This window comes from Polypterus senegalus, chromosome 13 (genome assembly GCF_016835505.1).
Source record: "Polypterus senegalus isolate Bchr_013 chromosome 13, ASM1683550v1, whole genome shotgun sequence".
Taxonomy (NCBI): domain Eukaryota; kingdom Metazoa; phylum Chordata; class Cladistia; order Polypteriformes; family Polypteridae; genus Polypterus; species Polypterus senegalus.
This window is the reverse complement of record NC_053166.1, coordinates 25,208,365-25,235,637: the sequence shown is the minus strand read 5'-3', so window position 1 is coordinate 25,235,637 and position 27,273 is coordinate 25,208,365. Positions and strand designations below refer to the sequence as shown.

General features: G+C 41.3%; 1 protein-coding gene across 1 annotated transcript in view; it reads left to right on the top strand.

Moving 5' to 3' along the window:
* Nucleotides 1-27,273, top strand: part of LOC120543076 (short transient receptor potential channel 7) — a 265,401-nt gene that overhangs the window by 62,459 nt on the left and 175,669 nt on the right. Inside the window, exon 2 of the mRNA XM_039775927.1 lies at nt 23,060-23,837. Within this exon, the coding sequence (XP_039631861.1) occupies nt 23,060-23,837 (778 nt within the window). The remainder of the gene's footprint in view (nt 1-23,059; nt 23,838-27,273) is intronic.

The window sequence follows — 27,273 nt, the reverse complement described above, 5'->3', positions numbered from 1 at the left end:
TTCCTGTTTTCAGATCACTACATTGGTATTCATTTCAAATCCTTGATGCTGGCCTACAGAGTAGTCAACGGGTCAGCACATGTGTACATGGTGGCACTTGTGAGGCGTGGTACCACATCTGTGAATTATTAAATCTCAGACCTGACCCTCTTCAGCTAGTTGAATGAGGTGCCCACCTCCATCTGAGCAGCACACTTCCCCAGTGTGCTTAAGAATTGTTTGAAAACTCTCTTGCTGGTTGAGTTTAATTGATATTGACTTTGATAATTCACCAAGGAAGTGTAACTAGCTTGCATTTTATTCCGCTATGATGATCAATTTAGAAACCTTGTCCTATAACACTTGTTTCAAAACGGTCCCAAAGAGTGATGTTTTCTTGATTATGTTGACCTCTTCCATAAGTTGATTTGGATAAAAGCATGTCCTAAAGAAAATAAATGTAAATGTACAGTAAATGTCAGGGTTTTAAACATCAAAATATTCTAAAATGTCCTTTGGGAGAGAGGATGACAGTAAACCTCTGGCTTGAAGAGTTAAAGTAACCTTCCTTTATGTAAAGATTTATCTTTCTATTATAAAAAACATTTTGGGACGAGACTTTTTTCCGGCGACGAGACATAATCTTTTGAAGAGAGACATAGGGACACTTTCACATCCCACGAGATGGACAAGTCACATCATACTTACAACCTTTGTAAGCAAGTCCAGTGATACACATGCAGAGCAGGTTAGAGAAAATGAAAGTAGGAAAATTTGAAATTCTCAAAAAAATGAGTGTAAAGATCACATTAATTCAAACAAGTGAAAATATCACTCTGGTGAAATAACGGAACAGCAAAAAGAGATGACATAGTGTTTAAGGACAAAAGGACAGGTGCTGTACAGACACAACACAGTCCCAAGCACACAATAAACACAATTATTTACTCTTCTTTGGCACCAACTTTCCTTCCCAGCAACCGTGTCCTCCTCCACCCGACTCTGACCCCTGAGTTGTGGTCGCTGGCTCCCTTTATAGTTCACCCGGAAGTGCTCCAGGTGCTTGATTCCCAATTTACAGCTGCACTTCTGGGTGTGACGAATTTGTTGCCCACATGGGCTCAGGAGTCCCAAATACAGCGCCCCCTGGTGGTACCTGCGGGACCCAACAGGGCTACACCCTACTCCCATTCCCAGGATGCCCTGCGGGAACCCGAGGCACTGTTCCACCCCAGGGAGGCAGCCAACTAGCGTTCAGGTGAAGGTATTGCAATATCCATGGCTGCTCCCCCTGAGTATAGTGTGCAGGGGCGTCCCGGCTGAGTAAGGACGCCAAGCCCCTGTCACATATGTATGTGTGTGTATATATACAGTATATGTGTGGCGGAAAAGTAGTGAGACTGGCAACACTGCAAGCGATCTGGCAACGCTGCGCTGTTGTCCTTGATAGAGCACGTGTATCAGTACCCTCCCATAGCTCAGTGCGACTTTCAACTCCTTCCGTTAACTACGTGATTTTTGTGACTGCTATTAGCGAAGTTGTGTTTTTGGTTGTGCGTATGCAAAATGGAACAGCGAAATTTGGAGCAACGTTGTGCCATTAAATTTTGTGTTAAGCTTGGAGACTCGGCAAGTGTGACGTTTAAAAAGTTAAAACAGGCCTATGGGGAACATTCTTTATCCCGAGCTCAAGTTTTTCAGGGAGGCGTGCAACTTCGAAAACCAATGAAAACATCGAACGTGTGAACACTCTTGTGAGATCAGACCGTCGTTTAACATTAAGAATGTTGAGTGAACAATTAAATTTGAACAGATTTACCGTTCATCAAATTTTGACTGAACATTTGCACATGCAAAAAAAAATGCAGCCCCCTTATTCACCTGACCTCAGTCCGTGTGACTTTTTCCTAAACTGAAAAATGTCCTCAAAGGACGTCATTTCGGGACTTTAGAAAACATCCAAAAGAGTGTAACGGACATGCTGAAGACCATACCGGTTGAAGACTTCCAGCGCTGCTACAACGTCTCTATCGGTGTGTAGCTGCCCAAGGGAACTACTTTGAAGGGGATAACATTGATGTTTGAAAAAAATAAAAACTTTGGTAAATAAAAAATCAGTCTCATTACTTTTCTGCCACACCTCGTATATACATATGCTACAGTAAATTGAAGGTTCATGGAATTCACCTCTGAACAATTGTAGGGAATTGGAATTTTATGTTTAAACGATCGAAGCGCAGCACAAAATGCCGTTTACATGGAATGGAAGCAGCAGCAAGCTAGTAACAAGCCAGCAGTTGATCGAGCAAAGAGGGGGTAATAAAAACAACTATTTGTTTCCCATTGTATCACCATCAAATGAGTCACCTAGGGGTGCTTTCAGCCCACCTCTTTACAACGGCAAATAGCGCTGGCGGGAGGGGGGGAGTAGGCGAGCGAAGTGCAGATCACGCGGGACGGCAGCAGCTGATCGAGCAAAGAGGAAGTAAAAAAATACATGTTACTTGTTTCCCAATGTATGACCGTTTAAGAGGGGTTTCAGAGAAGAGGCGGCGTCTCCTTGGTGGGCATTCGCCACACTCTTCACAACGGTGTGTGGCGCTAGCAGAGGGGGTATGCGAGCAAAGTTCAGATCACACGGCATGGCAGCAGTAGCAAGGCAGCAGCTGATCAAGCAAAGACGAGGTAAAAAAGAACTGCATTTGTTTCCCATTGTATCACCGTTTAAGGGGGGTTTCAGAGGACCGGTTGCATCTCCTTGTTGTGTGTTCAGCCCCCCTCTTCACAATAGTGTGAAGCGCTGGTTCGGAAGGGTTTGACGAGCAAAGCCCCCTAGTTTAACTAATAAAAAGAAGCAGAAAAGGCAGTGAAAAACAAGCAAAAATTAGAAGATTGAGTTTGCCTAAGAAAGGCAACCTAAAGCAAGCACAGTAAGTCCAAAATCCAGAAAACAGAAGCAGAACTCCACAATACTAGAAAATCAATGAGTACTTACAATAATGACCCTCACACTACAACACTCAATGATTCTCTGCAGGACCCAATCACTCAGCTGAGATAAACAGGCTGAGGGCGGTCCTTCAGCAATGATGTCATGATGGCTTGCCTCTTGGAGTCCCACCCACAGAGCCCAAAGGATGTGGCAAAGAAACAAATAGGCACAATGCATAAATACCACATAATATTTGAGCAATACAATATAAGGTACAAAAATTACTAAACAACAATAAAATATGAAAAACAATAATTTAAATACACCATAAATAACCAAAAAAAAAATACCTAAAGAAAACTCATTTGGACAAAGGAAGAATGTAAAAACAGTGACAGTTCCCTGCATTCTTGTTGACTTTTTTGATTCTTGCTTTGTCTATTTAGGTTTTCACTTTTCTGAGTTTTTGACATTGTTTTTAGTTTTTGAAATTAAAATTATGGACTGTCTTGTTGTTTTGGAGTCTTGCTTGTGTTTTTGAACTTTGGTAACCATTGTCATTAATTCACATCACAAACATTTCCAGCAGTAAAACACTTTGCTACAAATGTTGGTGATGTGCCAGTGATGTACCACCTGTTGGAATGGCATATACAATGCATTTTATTACCACATATGTTTGTGTTGTGTAGTTGACAGAGACGTAGCAACTGAACAGACACACAGATAGACAGACACGCAGTAATAATAAGCATTACTATAAATGCTGGTGATGTGCCGTCTGTTGGAATGGCAAGTGCAAAGCATATATCTCTGTTATATGCCATTTGGCATTTGATTCATAAAATCATTGTTGATGTTTGTTATGTGCCATCTGCTGGAATGAAAAAATGCAATGCATTTTTATATCAAATATTTGTGTTGGAATGACAAAGTCTTAGCAACTAGATGGACACACAGGCACACTTGTCCTTTTATTTAAGATGGATTAGCACACAAATGAATGTAACATTAGAGCAGTGGCTGTGCTTTAACATTGTGTCATTTGTACCCATGTCTGCTCTGTTCTTTACTAATTGTTAGTATTTGGAGACAACTTTAAGGTGCATATTCCACAAAATATTAAGGTGATTTGAAATAAAAATGTTAAAAGAAAGTTAAAAAAACACATTTCTTCTCAAAGCAAGTATCGTACTAAAGCACTTCTGTGAATTCAGAATAAGAACAGAGGCCAGCTAAACAATTAGATTGATGAGACATGAGAGTGTCCCACAGACTGAACCTGGTTGGGATGAAAGTCTGTCACCGCAGAGGTCCACAAAGACTGAACTTGAGAACCTCTGCTCTAGGATATAAAATAAAAATTAGAAACAACACACAAACAAAACAGTCAGAGGGAGAGCGAGAGGCTTGTCTAAAGCTCGCCTTCCTGATCTTTGTCTTCAAACCGAGACACAGAGGAGTGAGATATGTGAGTGGTTGTGCAGCAAGCAAATGCTTCCCTCGTGTATCCTTAAAATTGCCTCCATAAAGTATACATTCATGTATGACAAAGCATTTGTTTTTCCCCCAAACTGATCTTCTACTTCTGTGTGGATCAAATGATATGAGATGGAAAATCAGATTCACCAGTCAGACATGGGTGTCCTAAACAGCAAATGAATAAAAAATTAAAAGAGCTGCTGTAAGGAAACTACCAGGGAAATGAAGAAGAAGAGAAACTTGAAAGAAATTGAAATGAGAATGATGAGATGGGCTTAGGGGGGTGGGGGTCTCGCTGTGGGAGAAACTATGAAATGAAAAAAAGAGACAGGAGGGGGCAAAGATGTGTGAGAAAATTAGATTAAGATGGTATGGGGAAGTGGTGAGGACAAACGAGAGGAAGATGATGGAGAGAGTGTGGAGAAGAGTAGTCAAAGGGAAAAGACTGAGGGGGAGACATAGACCCAGATGGGATGAGGGTGGAGGAATGGCAAGTCAACCCCTAGCAAAATACTAACCAGCCCATAATAATGATTGGCCAAAAACGACTGGCTAGAGCAATGGAAAACTAATTCAATCACACCCTCTCCTCACTCACTATGCAGAATTAATAAAAGTAATTTACTTGCCAAGATTACTTGGATAGGTACAATATATATATATATATAGTAAGAGACGGCCGGCAGCCCAATCCAGCTGGGGCGCCAAAGAAATGGAAGGATGGGGGCAAGTAGCTTCTTTAGGGCTCTGCTTCCCCCAGAACACTAGATGGCAGCTTCCCTGGCTTGCAGTGGTGCCCCGCATTACCACAGGGCACCATGGGACATGGAGTCCTTTAACTCAGCCCTGATGGGTGCCACCAGGCGGTGCTGTAAGGACAGAGAAGCCCTGTGGCATGGGGTTTCCGCCTCACCTGGAAGTGCTGATAGACCACATGGGCGGATATTCAGAAGCACTTCCAGGGTGGCTAAAATAAAAACAGACATTTTACTTCACATTGAGGAGTCGGGTGAAAGGTGGACAAGGAGGAATGGAGAAGTCGGTGACCAAAAGAGAAGGAAGAAAAGAGTGCTTTATTGTGTCAAGACTTGTCCTTATTGCATACTTATATTTGTGGCAGTGGTGGGAAACACTTGGGAAAGAGTATCCCACAAATAAAAGACTCTTTTCCCTTTTAAATTGTGCCTGTGCCTGTTTGTGTTGGGTATTTAGGGAGCTGGAGCACCCCCTACTGCCCACTATATATATATATATATATATATATATATATATATATACTAATAAAAGGCAAAGCCCTCACTCACTCACTCACTCACTCACTCACTGACTCACTCACTCACTCACTCACTCACTCACTCACTCACTCACTCACTCGCTCATCACTAATTCTCCAACTTCCCGTGTGGGTGGAAGGCTGAAATTTGGCAGGTTCATTCCTTACAGCTTCCTTACAAAAGTTGGGCAGGTTTTATATCGAAATTCTACGCGTAATGGTCATAACTGGAAGCAGTTTTTCTCCATTTACTGTAATGTAGATGAGCTTCAACGCCGTGGGGGCGGAGTTTCGTGTGACATCATCACGCCTCCCACGTAATCACGCAGTACATAGAAAACCAGGAAGACCTCAAAAAGCGCTGAAGAAAACATGCATTATATAATTGAGAAGGCAGCGAAACAATAAGAAGCAAGCGAGTGACATATACAACCATATTCATGAGTTCTGCTACTTCGGAAACAAAGCACGATGTAAACCTACACTTTAAATTAAGTTCATAGACAGGCTGCCGCTGGCGTTTGTAATTTAGTGCCTGCCCATATAAGGCCGTCCGTCAGCGGCAATCCAATAGCAAACTGCCACGGGTAAATATTCACGGGTGAAGGACTGTGCTTATGGAGAGGAAGATGAGATGGTCAGGGTGGTGTTTGACACAAACTCAGCGATACTGCGAGAGAAAGTTTTAAGTGCCAGGACTAAGGTAACATTAAATACAGCCACGGACATAGCACGAGATGGCACCAGCACAGCTGGGAACCTTCGATGCATGTACACCGAGTGGCTCACGTGAACTGACGCAGTGAACAGATAAGAAGCAACAGTTCCAAAGAGCGCTGAACAAAAAACGAATTACACAATTGAAAAGGCAGCAAAAAATATGAAGCATCTGATACATACAAGCATATTCATAAATGCAGCTACGGTGGAAAAAGTCAATGTCCCGCTAAAGGAAGACAGTGTAAAAAAAACCCGTGCATGCAGTGTGTCAGGTCTCAGATAAAGAAGAAGACGAGCTGTTTATTGATGCAGTAAGAAACAAATCGATGAATGAAACCTGTCATCTTTACAACGATTGACAAACACGGAATGTAACTTGAACACAACACATCCTACAAATACGAACCTGATTGAAAGAAATAATGATAATCAAATCCTTGATGACAGCAACACTCAGTAACACTCACAAAACAAATACTGTATATTGACAGTCATGTTACGTTTTTTTTAAAATGTTCCCTTTTCTTTTTCTACCTTTTTTAACACACTACTTCTCCGCTGCGATACGCGGGTATATATACAGTGGTGTGAAAAACTATTTGCCCCCTTCCTGATTTCTTATTCTTTTGCATGTTTCTCACACAAAATGTTTCTGATCATCAAACACATTTAACCATTAGTCAAATATAAACACAAGTAAACACAAAATGCAGTTTTTAAATGATGGTTTTTATTATTTAGGGAGAAAAAAAAATCCAAACCTACATGGCCCTGTGTGAAAAAGTAATTGCCCCTGAACCTAATAACTGGTTGGGCCACCCTTAGCAGCAATAACTGCAATCAAGCGTTTGCGATAACTTGCAATGAGTCTTTTACAGCTCTGGAGGAATTTCGGCCCACTCATCTTTGCAGAATTGTTGTAATTCAACTTTATTTGAGGGTTTTCTAGCATGAACTGCCTTTTTAAGGTCATGCCATAGCATCTCAATTGGATTCAGGTCAGGACTTTGACTAGGCCACTCCAAAGTCTTCATTTTGTTTTTCTTCAGCCATTCAGAGGTGGATTTGCTGGTGTGTTTTGGGTCATTGTCCTGTTGCAGCACCCAAGATTGCTTCAGATTGAGTTGACGAACAGATGGCCGGACATTCTCCTTCAGGATTTTTTGGTAGACAGTAGAATTCATGGTTCCATCTATCACAGCAAGCCTTCCAGGTCCTGAAGCAGCAAAACAACCCCAGACCATCACACTACCACCACCATATTTTACTGTTGGTATGATGTTCTTTTTCTGAAATGCTGTGTTCCTTTTACGCCAGATGTAACGGGACATTTGCTGGTCTCATCAGTCCACAAGGTATTTTCCCAAAAGTCTTGGCTATCATTGAGATGTTTCTTAGCAAAATTGAGACAAGCCCTAATGTTCTTTTTGCTTAACAGTGGTTTGCGTCTTGGAAATCTGCCATGCAGGCCGTTTTGCCCAGTCTCTTTTTATGGTGGAGTCGTGAACACTGACCTTAATTGAGGCAAGTGAGGCCTGCAGTTCTTTAGACGTTGTCCTGGGCTCTTTTGTGACCTCTCGGATGAGTTGTCTCTGCGCTCTTGGGGTAATTTTGGTCGGCCGGCCGGCCACTCCTGGGAAGGTTCATCACTGTTCCATGTTTTTGCCATTTGTGGATAATGGCTCTCACTGTGGTTTGCTGGAGTCCCAAAGCTTTAGAGATGGCTTTATAACCTTTACTAGATCTCAATTACGTCTGTTCTCATTTGTTCCTGAATTTCTTTGGATCCTGGCATGATGTTTAGCTTTTGAGGTGCTTTTGGTCTACTTCTCTGTGTCAGGCAGCTCCTATTTAAGTGATTTCTTGATTGAAACAGGTGTGGCAGTAATCGGGTCTGGGGGTGGCTACGAAAATTGAACTCAGGTGTGATACACCACAGTTAGGTTATTTCTTAACAAGGGGCAATTACTTTTTCACACAGGGCCATGTAGGTTTGGATTTTTTTTCTCGCTAAATAATAAAAACCATCATTTAAAAACTGCATTTTGTGTTTACTTGTGTTATATTTGACTAATGGTTAAATGTGTTTGATGACCAGAAACATTTTGTGTGACAAACATGCAAAAGAATAAGAAATCAGGAAGGGGGCAAATAGTTTTTCACACCACTGTATATGTACGTATGTATATCCCGCTCTACATACTCGAATAATGGATACTTTATTCGCCATCAATGATTGTTTTGGTAAAGCCATACTCAGTGTATTCATTAGATGAACGGTAAAACAGTAAGAGCGAGGGGAGGATGACTTATTGAGGCATGCAGGCTGTAGTGCGCGTCAACTCTATCTGAATTGCGCGATCACAGTTGAAAAAATATATCTTTTCAAGTTCTATTTAGTCCATATATGTCAAACTCAAGGGCCGCGGGCCACATCCGGCCCGGCGTGTAATTATATACGACCCGCGAGATCATTTTATATACTGTATTATTGTTATTAAAGCCCGGGTATATGAAGCGCTGGTAACACAATAAACTACAGATCCCATAATGCAGCGCTTCAGCTGCCTTGCCGAACACTTACCGCGTTAATCAAGTCTACCTTATGATGCTGCAAGTTATTGCGAAGCTAGAGTTATTGCTCACTGAGTTTGCACGGCGCTTTGGTGACTTTGAAGAACAAAAAAAGTCCGTCTACATGCGGCTCGAACCTTGTGCATGTTTGGTAGCACATATCTGTGTGAGAAGCTCTTCTCAGTGATAAAGACTAACAAAACAGCGCACAGGAGTCGCCTCACTGATGAGCACCTGCAATCCATCCTGAGAATCTCCACAACACAGAACCTCACAGCAAACAGAAACGAACTTGTGGCCAAAAAAAGATGCCAGGCATCCAGCTCTAAAATGACAGATGAGCAAAGACAACTGAATGATTTGATTTGTTATTGCACGTAAGAGCGGGAGTCAACCGTTTTAACAAACAGCGTATTGCACTGATACGAAATAGCTGTGTGTGTATATATGTAGATATGTATGTATATGTATATATATGTTTATATATGTGTGTGTGTATGTATGTATATGTGTGTATATATGTAGATATATATGTATGTATATATGTATATATCTATAGATATGTATATATATATATATATGTTTGTGTGTGTGTGTAAATATATATATATATATATATATATATATATATATGACAACAACACTCATCACTCACAACAGTGACAAAACAATTACATTGACAATCAGGTTACGTTATTTTCAAAATGTTTCCTTTTCTTTTCATTGCTTCTTTAACACACTACTTCTCCGCTGCAAAGCGCGGGTATTTTGCTATATATATATATATATATATATATCCATCCATCCATCCATTCTCTTCCGCTTATCCGAGGTCGGGTCGCGGGGGCAGCAGCTTAAGCAGAGAGGCCCAGACTTCCCTCTCCCCGGCCACTTCTTCCAGCTCTTCTGGGAGAATCCCAAGGCGTTCCCAGGCCAGCCGGAGACATAGTCCCTCCAGCGTGTCCTGGGTCTTCCCGGGCCTCCTCCCAGTTGGACGTGCCCGGAACACCTCACCAGGGAGGCGTCCAGGAGGCATCCTGATCAGATGCCCGAGCCACCTCATCTGACTCCTCTCGATGCGGAGGAGCAGTGGCTCTACTCTGAGCCCCTCCCGGATGACTGAGCTTCTGTCCAAATGGAAACTGAAGCCCAGGGATGCTGCTATCTAGTAGGTCAGGGAAGCATACAGCCTTGATATGGATTGTACCCCGATCTCTTCATAAACCTCCTGGGGGATTAAAGGTAAAGGGGCCAATCGCGTTAGTGATGGCAGCACATGCATGTTATACATTATAATACATATATAAATAATATATAATAAAATATAATATATATAAAAATATATATAAATGCTAAGGGCTGGTCTGTTCGTCATGGGATTACTTGTGAATCTTTGGGGCTAGAGCCTTGATCGTGGTCCTCCACAAAGTTATCAGAGTCCATGTACTGTATTTCTTACGTCAAGCTGCATAGGAAAACTTATCCAGACAGTGACATGGCAGAAAGAAAAAGAACAACAGAGACATCTGCTGGGAATTAGACAAATTGCAGAAGCTGATTACGTGATAGGAAGAAGAAGAACGACAGCTCCAGCCTCAGCATAGTTATTGGGGTTTACCTCTTTCCTACGGGGTACTGCACAGGCAAACTGATCGAGATGGTGACATGGCTGCTGAGTGTGAAGCAGATTGCAGACTATCCGCTGCCCGTTAGGCACATGTAGCAACCTGCTGTTCCTCATTATTACTCATTACTATTATGACTGGGATCTGGATCGTGAGACAACAGCAGTACCATGTGTTTTCTAGTAATAATATTACAAACAAACTATTCCAGAAACAAGTGTGGAAAAGGACGGCATTTCCAGGCGGTGTGCAGCGCGCCTCAAAGTCTATTGTAAACACCTATAGCAACGCCCCTTTTCACCATGTTGTGCGATTTTAGGGCCAAAATTTTGAAGCTTTATTTTTTTCTTAATTTTTCCCTTTTAGGTTCCATTTCAGAGAGATCGATTTCATTTGAGCAATCACATTTGTCGTGATTTAACTATTTTTGCTAATTTGATCTGTAAGATGTGGGACATGATCATTGCAAGCATATAAAAGATGGTGGCACCGCACCTCTGGTTGTCCTATTATTGGGATAAAAAAACAAAAGAATTTTCAATGTATGTTTTTTTTTATTTTCTTTGGGCTTGCTTTCTGTACATTTTTTTGACTCTATTTTGTGTTTTTGCTTGAATATTTCAGCTGTGACACTCAGTTCTTGTTTATTATTTATTTTTATTATTTATTTACTACTTATTTTCTTAAAGGCAGCACGGTGGCGCAGTGGTAGCGCTGCTGCCTCACAGTTAGGAGACCTGGGTTTGCTTTCCGGGTCCTATCTGCGTGGAGTTTGCATGTTCTCCCCGTGTCTGCATGGGTTTCCTCCCACAGTAGAAAGACATGCACGTTAGGTGCATTGGCGATCCTGAATTGCCCCTACAGGGTGTGTGTGCCCTGCGGTGGGCTGGCGCCCAGCCCGGGGTTTGTTTCCTGCCTTGTGCCCTGTGTTGGCTGGGACCCCCGTGATCCTGTGTTAGGACATAGCGGGTTGGAAAATGACTGACTGACTTATTTCCTTATTGACCGTAGCCCATCCTTTTGACCACTATCTCTTAATGTTTAACAATGAAAACGCAAGACTTAATCTTCCTTTCCTTCCACACATTTCAAGGTGCTAAACAAAGCAAGATTACACAGAATTACCTGGAGTCATGACTATGAGAAAATGTGTTTTAAAACTTTGGATGTGATCACCCACCATCACACCCCTTATGAACAGCAAAACCTTGTGATATTTTGTCTTATTACCCACAGTGCCTCACTGTTTAGCTGTGCAGTTTTGACAAAGCTCTGTGCTTCTTATCACTTAAAATCACTTTACCTGAAAGCAGGTATCTGGCAAAAGGAGGTGTAAGGCTTTCACATTTGAACACAGCCTCCAAGTGTGTTCAGAGGGCCGTGTTATTGCTGTCTTTGGCATTCCTAGTTTTCTTTTTCTCGCTGATTCCTATCATCATGGATTAGACAGATGCTAAATGTGTTTAGAGCCCCCAGGAAAGTGTAACTGGTGATTCTCCCACACGACTGCCACCTGCCATCTGTACACCTGAGCATATGTTGGATGTGACTTAATAAAAAACAATTTACCTTTATCGGCTAAGACAAGGTTTCTTTTATTACAACATGGAGACTCAACAGCAAAGACCCAGGAAGCAGTGTGTGTGGTGTAGTGGCTAAGGCAGTGGACTTCAATCCTTGAGGCTGTGGGTTCAAATTCCATTACTGAGACTGTGTGGCCCTGAGCAAGTCACATGACCAGCCCGTGCTCCAATAGGAAAGCCTAAAGAAATGGAGCTAATTGTATCAAAAATGTTGTAAGTCACCTTAGGTAATGGCATTAAGTGAATGAGGTGTTTTGTTTTTCTGTGATGGATATCAGATAAGTTTACATTCAGAATACAGTGACCTGAGTTTTCATAACAGTTTTAATTGCGCCCCCCCTAACGTTGTTTTGAAACCCTAATAAAATGTTTCCTATATTTTACGCTACCAATCCACTGCTACAAGTTTTATTATACCTACTTAACTTTTATTGACATTTATCTAACTCTATATTTATTTTTCTAGTATCAGAATGTAGTTTAAGTTAATTTGTTTTGATTTCAATCGATGTATTTTTCATATTTTTGATTCGTTTTCTTTTTATCACATCTTCGCACCCCCTTTTTTGTTACTTTGCGCCCCCCTAGCGGGGCACGCTCCACAGGTGGAGAGCCACCGGAATACAGAAAAATCCTTTATATTTATAGATTTGTGAAAAGCACCTCCTGTCATCATCACATCTGTCTGTCTGTCAGTCCAAAAGAAAATATTCAGTTTCCTAGTGGATTGAAAATTTGGCTCAGTTATACAGGAGAGAGACAGCTCAGAATCTTTAGAAATGAAAAAAAAAATATTTTTACACATGATAAGCTCCTGGGATCACAAGAGGCCAAACAACAAGGCGATCCAATGCAAACAAAGTCTCAAAACACAAATTCAAAGAATGAGCAAAAAACAGACGACAAAAATCCAGTAATTCACACAAAAAGCACAAATCGAAAGAGACATTCACCCACTCCATGAGCATATTCAATGAACCGCAGGGGACTGCAGGCTTTCTTCCCTTGATGCTGAGTGGCAGGCAGCCCCACCTCTTAGGAAATCACCTAGAAAAGTACAAGTAGCATAGACATAAAGAAAGTAAATAATCAACAACTAGCCAACCTGCGGCGTACCATACGCCGCATAATCAGGCCGGTTTTTTAATGATTTTTAAGCAGAGGGAGAAAAGTAACATTTGAAAAATCAGTAATGTAATAAATCAGCAAGAAAAGCAACATTGTAACAATGCACGGAATGAACCAACACACAATCGTCCGTAACTGAAAACTGGCGCACCGTCTTCGCGCCTTCTCCTGCCAGAATGACGTCCATTCAGCTCCCTCCGTCATGCTAGTCTGCTGATTTCTTATTCAGTATGCACTGCCCGGTCATGTGCCCACCTCCAACTCGTCACTTGAGTCGTCGCCTTTACACAGTCCAGATGTACCTGTGACTCACGTAGACTTTTCAATGCTTTGTGCGGTTTTGGCCGCTCTTCTCTATATGTAATCCACCAAGACACCCGACCGCGGTAGTAGCGAGGTGGGAGAGGGGTGTGTACAAAGGGTTAGGACGCAACCAGTGGGAGCGTATGAGTCACACTTAGTGGGAATTCCACGGTTTGCAGCCCGAATGGGGTTCAACGGCTTACCCACGCTGGGTAGACACGCGCTCAATGACATGCATAATTATTTATTGAATGCTAAACACTTCTGAAAAGACACGGTTGTCTAAAACGGGTTGGTGTGAGAATACAACAGTAAGTGAATGAAAAGATGGAACTCTGGAGAGAGCAAAATACAACACAATAGTGAACCCGCGGCATAACAAACGCCGCATAATTATTTATTGATGGTTGAACACTTCTGGAAAGAGACAGTAGTCTAAAAAGGGAGGGTTTGAGGATACAACAGAAAGTGAATGAAAAGATTGAACTCTAGACTTTTCATTGCTCTGTGCGGTTTTGGCTGCCTTTCTAAATATAATCCACCAAGACACCCGACCACGGTAGTAGCGAGGTGGGAGGGCGGTGTGTACAAAGTGCAGGAGCATCTAAGAAGACGCATGTTTGTCACGGATGCAAATAGCTGTATGTAGCGTGTAAAACAGTTTGCTATGGTGCACGCGGTCGTGCGTCGTAACCGAAAAGTCGGTTTTTAAAGACTGCCTACTTCATGGTGTTTTAACCTCAGTTGTAAAGGAATGTTTTAAGGACCCCATGGGATACCCCTCGGTTTTGGTTGCTTTTCTATATATAATTCACCAAGATACCCGACCACGGTAGGAGGTGGGTGTGTACAAAGGGTAGGGACGTAATGAGTGGGAGCGTATGAGTCACATTTGGTGGGAATTCCACGGCTTGCAGCCCAAATGGGGTTCAACGGCTTACCAACGCCTCTCTGCGCTGGGTAGACACACGGTCAATGTCATGCATAATTATTTATTGAATGCTAAAAACTTCTGGAAAGACACGGATGTGTAAAACAAATTGGTGTGAGAATACAACAGTAAGTGAATGAAAAGATGGAACTCTGGAGAGAGCAAAATACAACCCAATAGTGAACCTGCGGCATAACAAACGCCGCGTGGCTCAGACGCGCATGCAGACTCTTACCACAGACGAAAGGGACTAACTGGGTGGTCGGTGAGTTTTTGCATCCGGGTAAATGGGCAGGCAGTGTGAATGCCTAGAGAGCGAGGGTGAAGAAGGAGCGTTGGTGGGCAGGAAAACCTTCTCCTCTTCTATTTCCTCAGCAGCCCAGTGAGGGTAATTCATTCCGCCCCTTCCAGTGCCCCTGTTTTCGGAATGAGGTGCTCCTTTCATTTTGAAACAGAACACACCACAGGATGCCGCTGCTATCTGCTCATCCAAGAAAACTAAATACGTAGCTTGACGGCTTTATTTTTTCATTTTGGAACCTTTCTGTTAGCAGCCATTTTTCTTTTCTTATCCTTGGTTGGATTAAATGGAGATGACTGAGTTGACCCTCTAACATTTATTGACGGGTCTTCTGGTATTCTTACTCAACCACAATACATGGGTGGGCAAAAGCAGGTTTACAGTTGTCAGTACGCGAGGCTGGCAGTTTGAGCACTTAGGAGACTCTACCTAAGCTCACTGTGCCATTGTGAGTTAATAAACTTAATAAAGTAATTGAATTAATAAAGCTAATGTAATAGAACAACCTGCATTTCCATACAAACAGCTGTAAACTTCCTTTTGCTCACCCATGTATCTAAATACTCCTATTTTTATATTAGTTATTTGTCCGTGTTATGTTAATGCACATTGATTTATTATTATCAATGATTTTTCACATTTATTCATTCTTATTTCTATTTCTAATTTGTTTTTCTTTTTCTTTGACTCGTTAAAGCCCTTTGAGCTTCATCCATTGTATGAAAATGTGTTAAAGAGATAAATGTGGTTGTTAAACTCCTAAAAAGTCTTTTGTTAGTTTCTTATGTTTCACGATTGCTAAATCGCCTGTTAAACAAACTTCAGCGGCAGATTCACAAACATGCAGGCGAATCAAAACTTGTCTCTCTCTTTCATCACTACAATTTTGAATTCTCCTTGAGAGAGGAAATTTCAGTTTTATAATTTGTATTAGGGAAACATGCAGACCCACCGTCCTAGAATAAAAGGCGAATAAGCAACAACCACAACATTTATTTCTAGAGCACATTTTCATACGAATGATGTAGTTCAAGTGCTATACCTAGAGGGGGCTGTTTGGTCTCATGGCCTCGGAACCCCTGCAGATTTTATTTTTTTTTTCTCCAGCCATCTGGAGCTTTTTTGTTTTTTCTGTCCTTCCTGGCCATCTGACCTTACTTTTATCCTTTTGTTAGTTAGTGTTACCTAATTCTGTTTTCTTATTTATTTTGTCTTTTTTCTCTTTCTTCATTATGTAAAGCACTTTGTATGAAAATGTGCTATATAAATACATGTTGTTGTTGTTTACAAGATGAAGAAAGGAAAAAATAAAAAATATAAAAATGAAATTAGGCAATACTAATTAACAAAGAATAAAGTAAGGTCCGATGGCCAGGGAGGACAAACAAAAACAAAGAAAAACTCCACATGGCTGGAGAAAAAAAAAAACAAAATCTGCAGGGGATCCAAGGCCACAAGAACTCCCAGTGCCCACTGGGCATGTTAAAGATTAGGAGTTGCTGAGCCTCAGTTGTGTAAATAGTTATTATCAAAAACTTTATTTGATGCTCTCCTCGACTGTCGTCATGCATTTCTATTCCTGCTTAACAGAGAATATATAAACAATAAATAATATTTAAACAATACAAAAAAAATTAAAATAATGATTAAAAGACAACAAAAATGTCAATTACAGGAAAATACACTTAAGGAATCAAATCTGGGCTGAACCATAAGAACCTGACTTTCACCTTTTTGTATTCTGTATCTTGGACTTTCTCTTGCTTGCCGATGAGCTCTCGTGTTTGCTTACTGCTCAGCTGCTCTATTCAGGATTACTTCTTACTTGTCAATGCAGTTCAGCGTCTTGCCTGCTTTTTCTTTTTCATTTTTAATTCTGTAATGTGCCTAATAGTCAGCAGATGCTGCTCCTGTTTTTTTCTTTCTTCTTATTATGGTGTTCTCCATCATGTAAATGGCCTCTGTGATTCGCTTGATGCTTAGCAGATGTCACCGCTATACTCCTTTTTTGCTGCAATCTCACTCAGTTTGCTATAATAAACACACAACCATTGCTCACTGCATTGGAGTTGCTGCTACCTAATTTTTTTTTTGAATTTCAGGTCATAAAGCTTTGACTGAGAACGAGGTCAAGACTCCAGTCCTAGTAATTCATGAATAATCACGTTACAAATATACAGACCTGTTCTGCCAAAGCAAAATGATTTTTATTTTAAGTTTAGAAGATGAAACAAGAATAAAACAGAGTACCTGTCAGGGGCTCAAAACCAAAGACACTATCTTCCTTCAGACCAGAAACGTGAGACAAGAATCAGCCTCGAAAACCCGAGAGCAAGTCAGAAAAACGAGAATGGAAATATCGAGAAGCACATGTTCAGTCTTTTAGATTTATTCAAAACATGGATACGCTGATGGCACATAAATGACCTCCAGGGTCACGTTGATGACGTCATGCTAACACATTCGTTTGGACTTCACGAAACAGCACCGCCTGTCAATATTCAAAATTTTGATTTGATATTCGTTGTTAATCCCTGAGGAGCAACTGTCTTTACTCATGGCCTCAGGAGGTTAGAGCGCAGGATCAGCCATTATGCAGAACCCCTGCAGAAATTTTCAGGTTAACCCTTAAACGGCCACATACTTGGGGGTTAATGCACCCCTGGACACCAAATACTTTTTTGCTGCACTTTTTAAGTAAATGTCACAATTCACAAAGAAAATGTGAAATTTTAATGGAACACATTTTTTTTTTTGCAAAGACAGTTACTGCAACACTACTTATACACTGTCAATAAACTGTAAAAACGTAAAAAAAAACAAAAAACTACCACAACAATCAATTATAATATGTAACAATTATTATATGTACAATGTGTAACTGACGCCATTGATGAAATTCTACTGCGCTTGAACTGGCTGCACGCAAGCACACAGAGGTAAGCACTGAGGCTGGCAGGCGAATCCCAGGGACAGTGATGGTGATTCACTAGGGGGCGCCAGTGGTCATGAGCTGGATGCTCAACGAATATACTGCACTGACAGATCAGCTCCGGTGTGCTGGCAAATTGCTCTGTGAAGCAACTATAGCCAGTTGCAGCATTCAATGAATATGCGTCACAGAATATACTCAGCTCTGGCTTGCTTCCAAATTGTACTGGAAACCGACTTTAGCCGGTTGCGGTGTTCAACGAATGTACTTTGCCGAATATACTTGGCGCCATCGTGCTGTCAAATTTCATTGGGAACCAACTATAGCCGGTTCTGGTGGTTTAAGGGTTAAGGACCTTGCTCAAGGACCCAGCGGATGTAGGATCCCTTCTGACAGTAACGGGATTTGAGGTGGCAACCTTCCAGATACCAGCACAAAGTCACCATTCCAGATAAAGCAGAATAGCCACCAGGGAGGCCCAAACATTTCTCAGAAAAGTTTCAAAAAATGAACAAAGAACACCAATCACAATAAGACCTTAGGGTTTTATTGTACGTGATGATGTTTTTCTCTTTTACATATCTGACAGTTGCTCCTCATTGGAAAACAGATCCCCAGTACAGGTTTATTAAAAAGCCAGTGGGATTTTACTTGCCGGTAGGAACACACCTTCACATAAGCGGCTTGTATAAAAGATTTGTATTCATTAAGCTGCAACCAAAATGCAAACAAGGAAAACAAAAGGACACATATCTAGACATTAATTAAAGAGGAAGCACGCTCCCTAAAGCATGGCCCTGTAAGCCATTAGGCCTACGGTCAATAAACATTTCTCGATATTTACATCACATTAAAACAACATTACAGCGGCATTATCTGCAAATCAAAATGATTACAACATTTTTCAGACACAATTTCTCATCAGCATCACTGGATATCCCTTATGATGTATTTGAGCAAATAAGTTTTGTTTCAGACAACAACATTGAAAATTTTAACTCTCCATCAGGCAAGTGTTTCATTTATGTTTAAGAAATAAAAGCTGTAATTAGCTACCGGCCCTACACGACCAAAAACTAACGAGAGTACATCAATCGATGCGGTTTCTACATGACTTGATTTGGAATTGGGGGTCTAGGGAAGCTATTCCAGCCAACACAAGGCTCTGTTTATAAATACGTGATGTTGTAAAATGCTATTAAAGAGCAGGGGATTTATGTGCGTTACTAATTCATGTCGGCATATTCTAAAAATAAAAATCGGATATTCTTGCCTCTGATGAAATAAACAAAAATTATAAATGTCCTTCTATTCAAAACAGTCCCACATGCACCTCTGTGTTACACGATTGTGTAATAGTTTTCTCACGGTGGAAGCCATGAGGGTACGCCTGGTATAACTGTGGGAAAAGAGAATTATCTGTGGTAAACTGACAATCAATGATACTCATTTCATTAGCAATGTTCAAAACGTGCCGAAATATTGAAAACCTCCTCATCTGTTAAGTATTATCCTGTACCTAATGTCAAGCGGTTGGCATTAAACACTCCCTTTCTTGCTTCGTAGACGTCATCTCCCTCCAGTCTCTTCTTCACTCCCTGTGACAGAACCTAGTAGTGACGGGTGGGGACAGCAAGTTTCCCTGTGGTTATGGCTACAGTATGCCACATTAGACGACTTTTCCAGTCATAGAGGAGAGAGGTTAGGAGCATGCGCAGATACAGCTGCACCCATCACTTGACAAGCCACCTCAAGATCCCAGATTAGGATCCAAGTGCACCCATGCAACGTGTGACATAACTCAGCACCACGCTAGTTCAAATGGAATGAAACAGTGTGAGGATTTCATGGTGGCTGGAGTGCCAATCCTGCCACCAACTGCCAAGTTTTCCCTGCAGGTTGGAGGGCCTACTTGCAGGTGAACATCATACCCAGGACTGAGCAATTGCAGATTATGGGTTTTGCTCAAAGGCCCAATGGAGTAGAGTCACTTCTGATGTTTGAACTGGCAGTGCAGATCCCTAGCCTCAGATCCACCACTCCATCCAGTCATAGTCTTCATTTATATAATCTTAGCCAGTCGGATGAAGTTGGCCGTGCACTCCAGTGAAACTGATCGTCTAATGTGTCATATCCAATGACTGAGACCAACTAGTCTGTAACTGGCTAGGACAAACTCAATCAGGTTTGTTCAGGGAGATGAGCTCTTTGTGTGTGAGATCCTAGAACAAAAGAGTGTTTAGCCGGAAATACAAGGCATGGAGAGTGTTAAAGAGGAATAAGACGAAAACACACTCACAAACAGAAGAGAAGCTAGTGTGTCTTATTTCTCAAGTCTTATGCATTGAAACTGAATGGAAAAAAGAGAAAAGGGCCGAGACTGCAGCTGAATGCACCACAGCTATTAACACTCCATACATCATCGTCAGGCAGCATACTACTGGCTGTCAGAAAAAGGGGCTGGCACGACAGCACTGGAAGATCAGCACTCAGTCAGTAAATGTGACATGGGCTGTGATTTCAAGTCGTGTGATTGGCAACAACATCAATGACTGCCAGGAACAATTCTTATTTTGTGATTTTGGCTTTAGCTTTCCTGTGGAGAAAACACAGTAATATACATTCTGGTTTGTTTGCATACAGAAAATTTGCAGAGTGTCACATTTTGAAAAAACATACTGCAGTCCTCTGTGGTAATATGAATGAGAAACAGAATTGATTTTCCTAGCGTGCAGTTAATTCCCTGAATTAAACAGCTGCAGAAAAGAACTAAAGTGAATAGGAAAGTGTGAACAAGACGTCAGGAAGCAGTATTTCTTATTTTCTATCTTAAAACAATCATTGAAACATACAAAAATGTATTTTAATGACTTTTGTTTTTGCAAATCACCTGCAAAATGAATTTTGGGGTCAATTTGGTAAAGGGAGGAGTGGTGGCTCTGAGGCTAGGGGTCTAGCGCTAATAATCAGAAGGTTGCCTGTTCAAATCCTCTAAACAGCAGATATGACTCTATTCCATTGGGCCCCTGAGCAAGGCCCTTAACCTGCAATTGCTCCATCCTGGGTATGACGTTAATCTGCATCCAGCCCTGCAAGTAGGCCCTCCAACCAGCAGGGAAAACTTTGGGGTTGGTGGCAGGGTTGGCACTCCAGCCACCATAAAAAACCTCACACTGCTCCATTCCATTTGAACTAGTGTGGTGCCGAGGTGTCACCTGTCGCATGGCTGCACTTGGGTCCTAATCTGGGATCTTGAGGAGGTTTGTCATGTGGTGGGTGCTGTATCAATGCACGCTCCTAACCTCTCTCTCTCTCTCTCTCTCTCTCTCTCTCATTTGGTAAAACAGTTTGTATTATCGCTGTATTTCCCTCTACTTACCTTTTGCCTAGGGGTAAGTGTACTTATCAGGTTCGTTGGTCTACTGTCGCACCTTAAGATTATCACATGCATACATACATAGATATACATACACACACACAGACCCTAACCACAACAGTGCCCCATGAATGACACACACACAGCTGATTAACCTCTAGCACTTTAAACCACAAAAGCGCCTTAGGAATAACACAGCCTGTTACTCTCTCAGCACTTCAAGAGACTTACTTATTTTAAATATATCTCAGACCTAAATACTACTTTGGGCCTTCAATAATATATTTAAGCATACAAAGGCTCAGCATCCTTGGCTGTAGACCATTTATCAGCCAAGAATGCCTAACTTGACGTACTGTTCCCTAATATTGGGTTGAGCTCACACTCTCAGCCTTAATAAACCTTGCAGCACAAAGCGTATGGCAAACCTCCGGCTGCACCAGGTGCTCAATGAAATTTACCTTATTATTTCAATCACTTTAAATATGAAGACAAAGTATAGCAAGTGAAAAGCAGCGTGGTATTTATTACATGAATAATAGCACCAATAGAGAAAAGCATAAAAGAAGATGTGGATATCAAAGTATGGATATGTATAGTCTTTTGGAAAAGCTTACAAAAAGTTAAAAGATGACAAGGATAAATGTCACAGTCGGCTTCTGATCTAGCACTCGTTCATGTTCATAAGATGTTTTGCCAACGATCAGATGGAAATGGACGCATGTTGCTGGCTCCCTCTTCTGATGTCGTTCTATTCTCTTCTTCATCTCCTCACTTCTTCTTCCTATTCTAATGTCACTCTTCAGACGAGGCTTATTTACTATAAAACTAGCTGCGTAAGCCAGTGCTGTAAAAAGCCAAGGGTGCTAAAAACTATTGAAATTGTTAGAAAAAAAAGAAATGTAAAGATGTCAGGTAATTTAAAGGAACTACTCTGGGCATCTTTCTCCTAGAAGGTTTTGTTTTGACAATGTGTTTGCCTCGGTTCTGTATTAGCAGTTAAGTGAGTGTCTCTTTCTTCTGAGGTTTTGTTTTGCTGACATGCTTGCCTCGCTTGTGTATTAGCGTCTAAGCGAGTTTCTGTTTCCTTGGAGATGGAGCCCTTACCCCAACTCCACCTCTCACTTCTGGGCCGGACAGAAAGACACACACTTCCAAGTCTAGACATTTATATATAAGATTCTACCGGGGGGTTTTGCAAGATGTGATTATTAGATATTCAGATTGGCTGGCAGTCAATATGATGAATTAATTCATTCGTCCATTTTCCCAAACAATAAAACTTTTTCATGTTGCTTTCTACCTACTGCCATGTCTTCCTTTCCCTGGCTGTAAACCCATTTAGCAACTTGTCCCAGATGCCCAGCCTTTCTCAGGTTATAATTGATAGCCTGAGGCATCGTCACGTCTTCCTGTTTTTTTTAAAGTGAGATACAATTGGGAAGAGGATATGCTTTGATGTGTGTTTAAGTTCATCTAGTGTTGTATTGAGCAAAATTTTATGAAAATATGTATAAAAAAATGTACAGATTTTGTTTCCTACAACAGGTATGCAAATCGAAACTCAAGTTTTTCTCTCATCACTACACATGTGCAATGTCAATGCTCTTAGAAAATTTTCTGACGTCATCATCATGGCTGCTAATGAAACTCACAAACCGTATGCAGGGTGGTCGGGGCAGTCGGGTTCCCATTTTAAGCACATTGTTTCAAACTTGTGCTACTACCACCATGTAGTATCAAACTTCCCTTTTGGAATTAGAGATGCAGCCCCTCTCCACTTGTACGATTTGGATTTTTTTACGTTTCATCATCTATCAGCCATTTGCTTTGCCCTCACTCTTCTTGGCTCACTATTAGGTGAATTGTTTTCTCTGTGATTCTAGAAGTTACAAATATGATTTCTTTCCTCTTCTACAGGTTGGGAAGCAAAAGTAGCCACAACATGACCCGGCGGCACACGACTCTGCGTGAGAAAGGCAGGCGGCAGGCCATCCGGGGACCAGCCTATATGTTTAATGAGAAGGGCACTAGCCTGACGCTGGAGGAGGAACGTTTTCTGGATGCAGCTGAATACGGGAACATCCCAGTGGTGCGTAAGATGCTTGAGGAGTCCAAGACCCTGAACTTCAACTGTGTGGACTACATGGGCCAGAATGCCTTGCAGTTAGCTGTAGGAAATGAACACCTGGAGGTGACGGAGATTCTTCTTAAGAAAGAGAATCTGGCACGGGTTGGTGATGCTCTTTTATTGGCCATCAGCAAAGGCTACGTTAGGATCGTGGAAGCTATACTCAGCCACCCGGCCTTTGCCGCTGGCCATCGCCTCACCTTAAGTCCGCTGGAGCAGGAGCTGAGAGATGATGACTTCTATGCTTATGATGAAGACGGAACGCGCTTCTCACACGACATCACACCAATCATCCTTGCATCGCATTGTCAGGAGTATGAGATCGTACACATTCTCTTGTTGAAAGGTGCTCGCATCGAAAAGCCACACGACTACTTTTGTAAATGCCACGAGTGCATTGAGAAGCAGAAGAAGGACTCTTTCAGCCATTCACGTTCCAGGATGAATGCCTATAAAGGACTGGCTAGTGCTGCCTATCTGGCCCTTTCTAGTGAGGATCCCGTCCTCACTGCCTTAGAGCTCAGCAATGAGCTAGCCAGACTGGCCAACATTGAAACAGAGTTCAAGGTAAGACAGTGACAATACATGAGAGTTGGGTGCATTTGGCGGGAGGGTGGACTGTCTTGCCAAGGTGAGATTATTGGCTGTAAGGCATTTTATACTTTCAATGTGTAACCGGATTTCCTTCACAATCATACTGAATTCCATGGATGCATTTTTGGACTGCACACCACATTAGTGTGGGCATCAGTTGCATTTTCCAGTCAAGCAAATGGAGAACTAGTAGTGTTTCTAATCATAAGGGTGTGTCTACTTCACAGTGTGCTCATTGCATTTGGTCCTTGATATGAATGAAATTGTTGGGGTCAGCGGTGTGATGCCACAAGCCAGCAGTTGGAAAATAGAGTGGATCAAGAGACGATACAGTTATGAATGAGTTCATTGTACATATTGCCTATTGACTTTCTGGTTTGACTTACAAATTGGGTTTAATGCATGTTTGTTTGTCTTTCTATTAAGTACCACATCTTTGTTATGGGTTGTAGAATAATTCACAAGACACAGAGAGAGAGGTTTGAGGGCAGCTGCCCATATACTTGAATTGGCTGCCAAACTGAAGAAATGATGGTTCCCAATTGGTACAAATGTGAGTCCAAAACAAGAACAAAGCAAACAGGCAAGCATGGTGGTTTTATAGTGGGAAATGATGTCTTTAGACAGGAACCAGCAGTGACGTCCTTGGAGCCAGGACCGGAAAGGATGTTGTAGGAACCAGAAGTGATGTCCTCAGGGTTGGAACCGGAAGTGATGTAGCCAGGGACCATAAATGGCGCCTTTGTCCCGGAACTAGAAATGACGTCATTGGATCCAAGTAGAATTTCTCTTGGTCAGTCTCTCCATGAAACAGAGCAAGGAATAGTGCACTCTGCCATCCCCTGGTTTGGCGAGGAATTACCATCTTTTGAGCCTTTTAGCTGCCTCCCATGCGCACGTGTAACAGGGTTAACATTTCTGTAATGAATGAGGTTATTATGATCTTTCTTGCTATCTTAACATCATGTTTTTCAGACCTTTTCCATTCTTGTTGTAAGCAGTAGTTCATGTTAGTGTTAATAAGGTTTATTGATTTATTTAAAAAAGAGATGGAGGAGCAGTTAGTGAGTGGGTAGAAATGAAGAGGAGAGTTTGGTGCATGATCACCGTTGTGTCATTAAAGAACCGGGGTGACCATCTCTGTGTTCTTTCCTATATATTGAAGACTCCTCTGCTATCCTACCAAGGTCACTCAAGAGCCAGGGAGAATCGATGCAGAGTACTGGTACGGTGGAAATAGTAGACTCTATCCCACCGCTGACACCAGTGTAAAAGCTGTATATTCTGAATGCGGTGCCAGTCTGCATGCTGCTTTATGATTATTATTCATTGATGTTTTGGCTTTATTAAAACACCATCTCCTCTCATTTAATTTGTAACTCCCTCTTTAGCTAATGATTAATATTTTATTTGAATTCTGATAGCAGTTGAATTACATTGTTATTGAATTTATTATTATTTCTGAAAACATTACAGATATGAGGACATTTCTTTTGGGATAAAAGAGTAATGTAAGCAATAGCTCATGTTAGGGAGAGTGTTAATAAAGTGTATTGATTTATGTAAAATAAAGGAGGTGCAGTTAGTCAGGGGACTTGTAGAAGTGAACAGTAGAGTTTGGTGTAGATCACTGTTTTATATTCACAGTTGTGTCATTAAAAGAATTGGCAAATAGTCCACAGACTGGGGTGACCTTCTCTGTGTGCTTTCCGACATATCGTAGACTCTTCTGCTGTGCTACCGAGGTCACTCAAGAGCCAAGGAGAACCGACGCCGGATTCTGGTAAGGTGAAAATAGCGGACTCCATTCACCCGCTCATACAGCATCGTATCTGGAGCATACAGCTTTTACATTGTTATGGGTTTTGAACTTTCCGAAAGCAATACTGATAAAGATTTTGGATTTTTAAAATTTGTTCTGTTGCCATTTTGTTTTGTCAAAGGAGCCGCCATTTTGTTTAAGGTTGGCATTGTGTCTTTAAGGAAATAACCTGGCATTACAGAGCCTCTGGTATGGTAAAAAGTAATCACTGGGAATTTCCTGGCCATCTGAATTTGGATCACTCCTTAAAACCTGCAATTTTCTTTGTTTCTGAACTCTTGGGTAATAGATATCTTTTGACTTCGATTTAGGGCTTGTTTCTGATCTTGACACTTGTATTTTGCTCTCTCAGTTTTGATCTCTGTGTGTATTTTTTGATTACATTCATCTCCCAATCCATTTTTTGTCAGTTTTTTTGTGGCATGTTAGTTTAAGATTAATAAAGTTTGTGGTCTTGTCAACACTGCGGCCCAGCAGAACTGCTACAGGCACTTTTTGGCATTTTTGACAATTGTTTTCTTTCTGCTCTTTCCTTTGGGCAGAGCATAATCTCAAATTCCTTCAAATGTGGGATGCTGAGATGGAATATTTGAATTATAAAATGGGCTTCTGAGAGTCAGAACAACATGTTCAAAAGAAAATCATGTCTGCTCTTGTACTAGAGGTTTGTCAACATTTGTAAGTTGTAATTGTGGGTTTGGCCGTAGAAATTCAGAAATTAAAGACGGACAAGGGGACTTTTCTTAAAGATAAATCTAATATTACTGTAGATCTGAAAACAATAAAATGGCATCAAAACAAGATGTGAAAATGCTTTAAATTAAATAGATTCTAAATCAAAGACCCTCCTCACCATTGCTTTCAGAAATCTTCAAAGCTGGGCTGATTAGATGTATCGGTTTGTCTGAGATGGCTATGTGAACTGGTTTGGTTGAGCAGACATCCTGTTTTTTCCAGAACAGTCCTGTTTTTATGCATCGTGGGTTTGAACAAAATGTTCCATTTGTCCTGGTTTGACATCACCAGGTCGAAGGTACAAAGTTCAGCGTCATACGTACACTTCCTGGTTGTAAAGGTTTGTGGGTAAAATCTGAAACCTTTGTGAGATTTTCTTGGAGATTAACAGCAGATTTCTGGTTATCAACTATTTTTGTATTTTGGTTTTCCCTCTTGGCTCAGTTCACTTAGCACTTGACTTTCTTGCTACGTCCCTTATTTACAATTGTGGTTTCTCATTCTGAGTTTGTCTTTCCGGCTTTGACCTTGGCTGGTTTACATTACCAGCTCCCATCTGCTGATTCCGTCCTCGGCTCAGACCGCTGCCCTTTAGTGCAATCAGTGCACGGCTCCGCCATCAGATTCAATGCCTGTTATTTTAATGTTTGTGTCATAAACTGTTGTTGTTTTTGGGTTCTTCATTTTTTAACAGGATTTTGAATCCTGTAGAATATTGTTGCACTTTCATGTTCTGCTTTTGTTTTTGATCACATTATTTGATTTCATCATCTTGTTTTGAAATTTATTACAGCACCATCTTGTATTTTAGAAGATAATTTTGCTTTGTGTGCTCGGTGTGTGTGTGGGTGT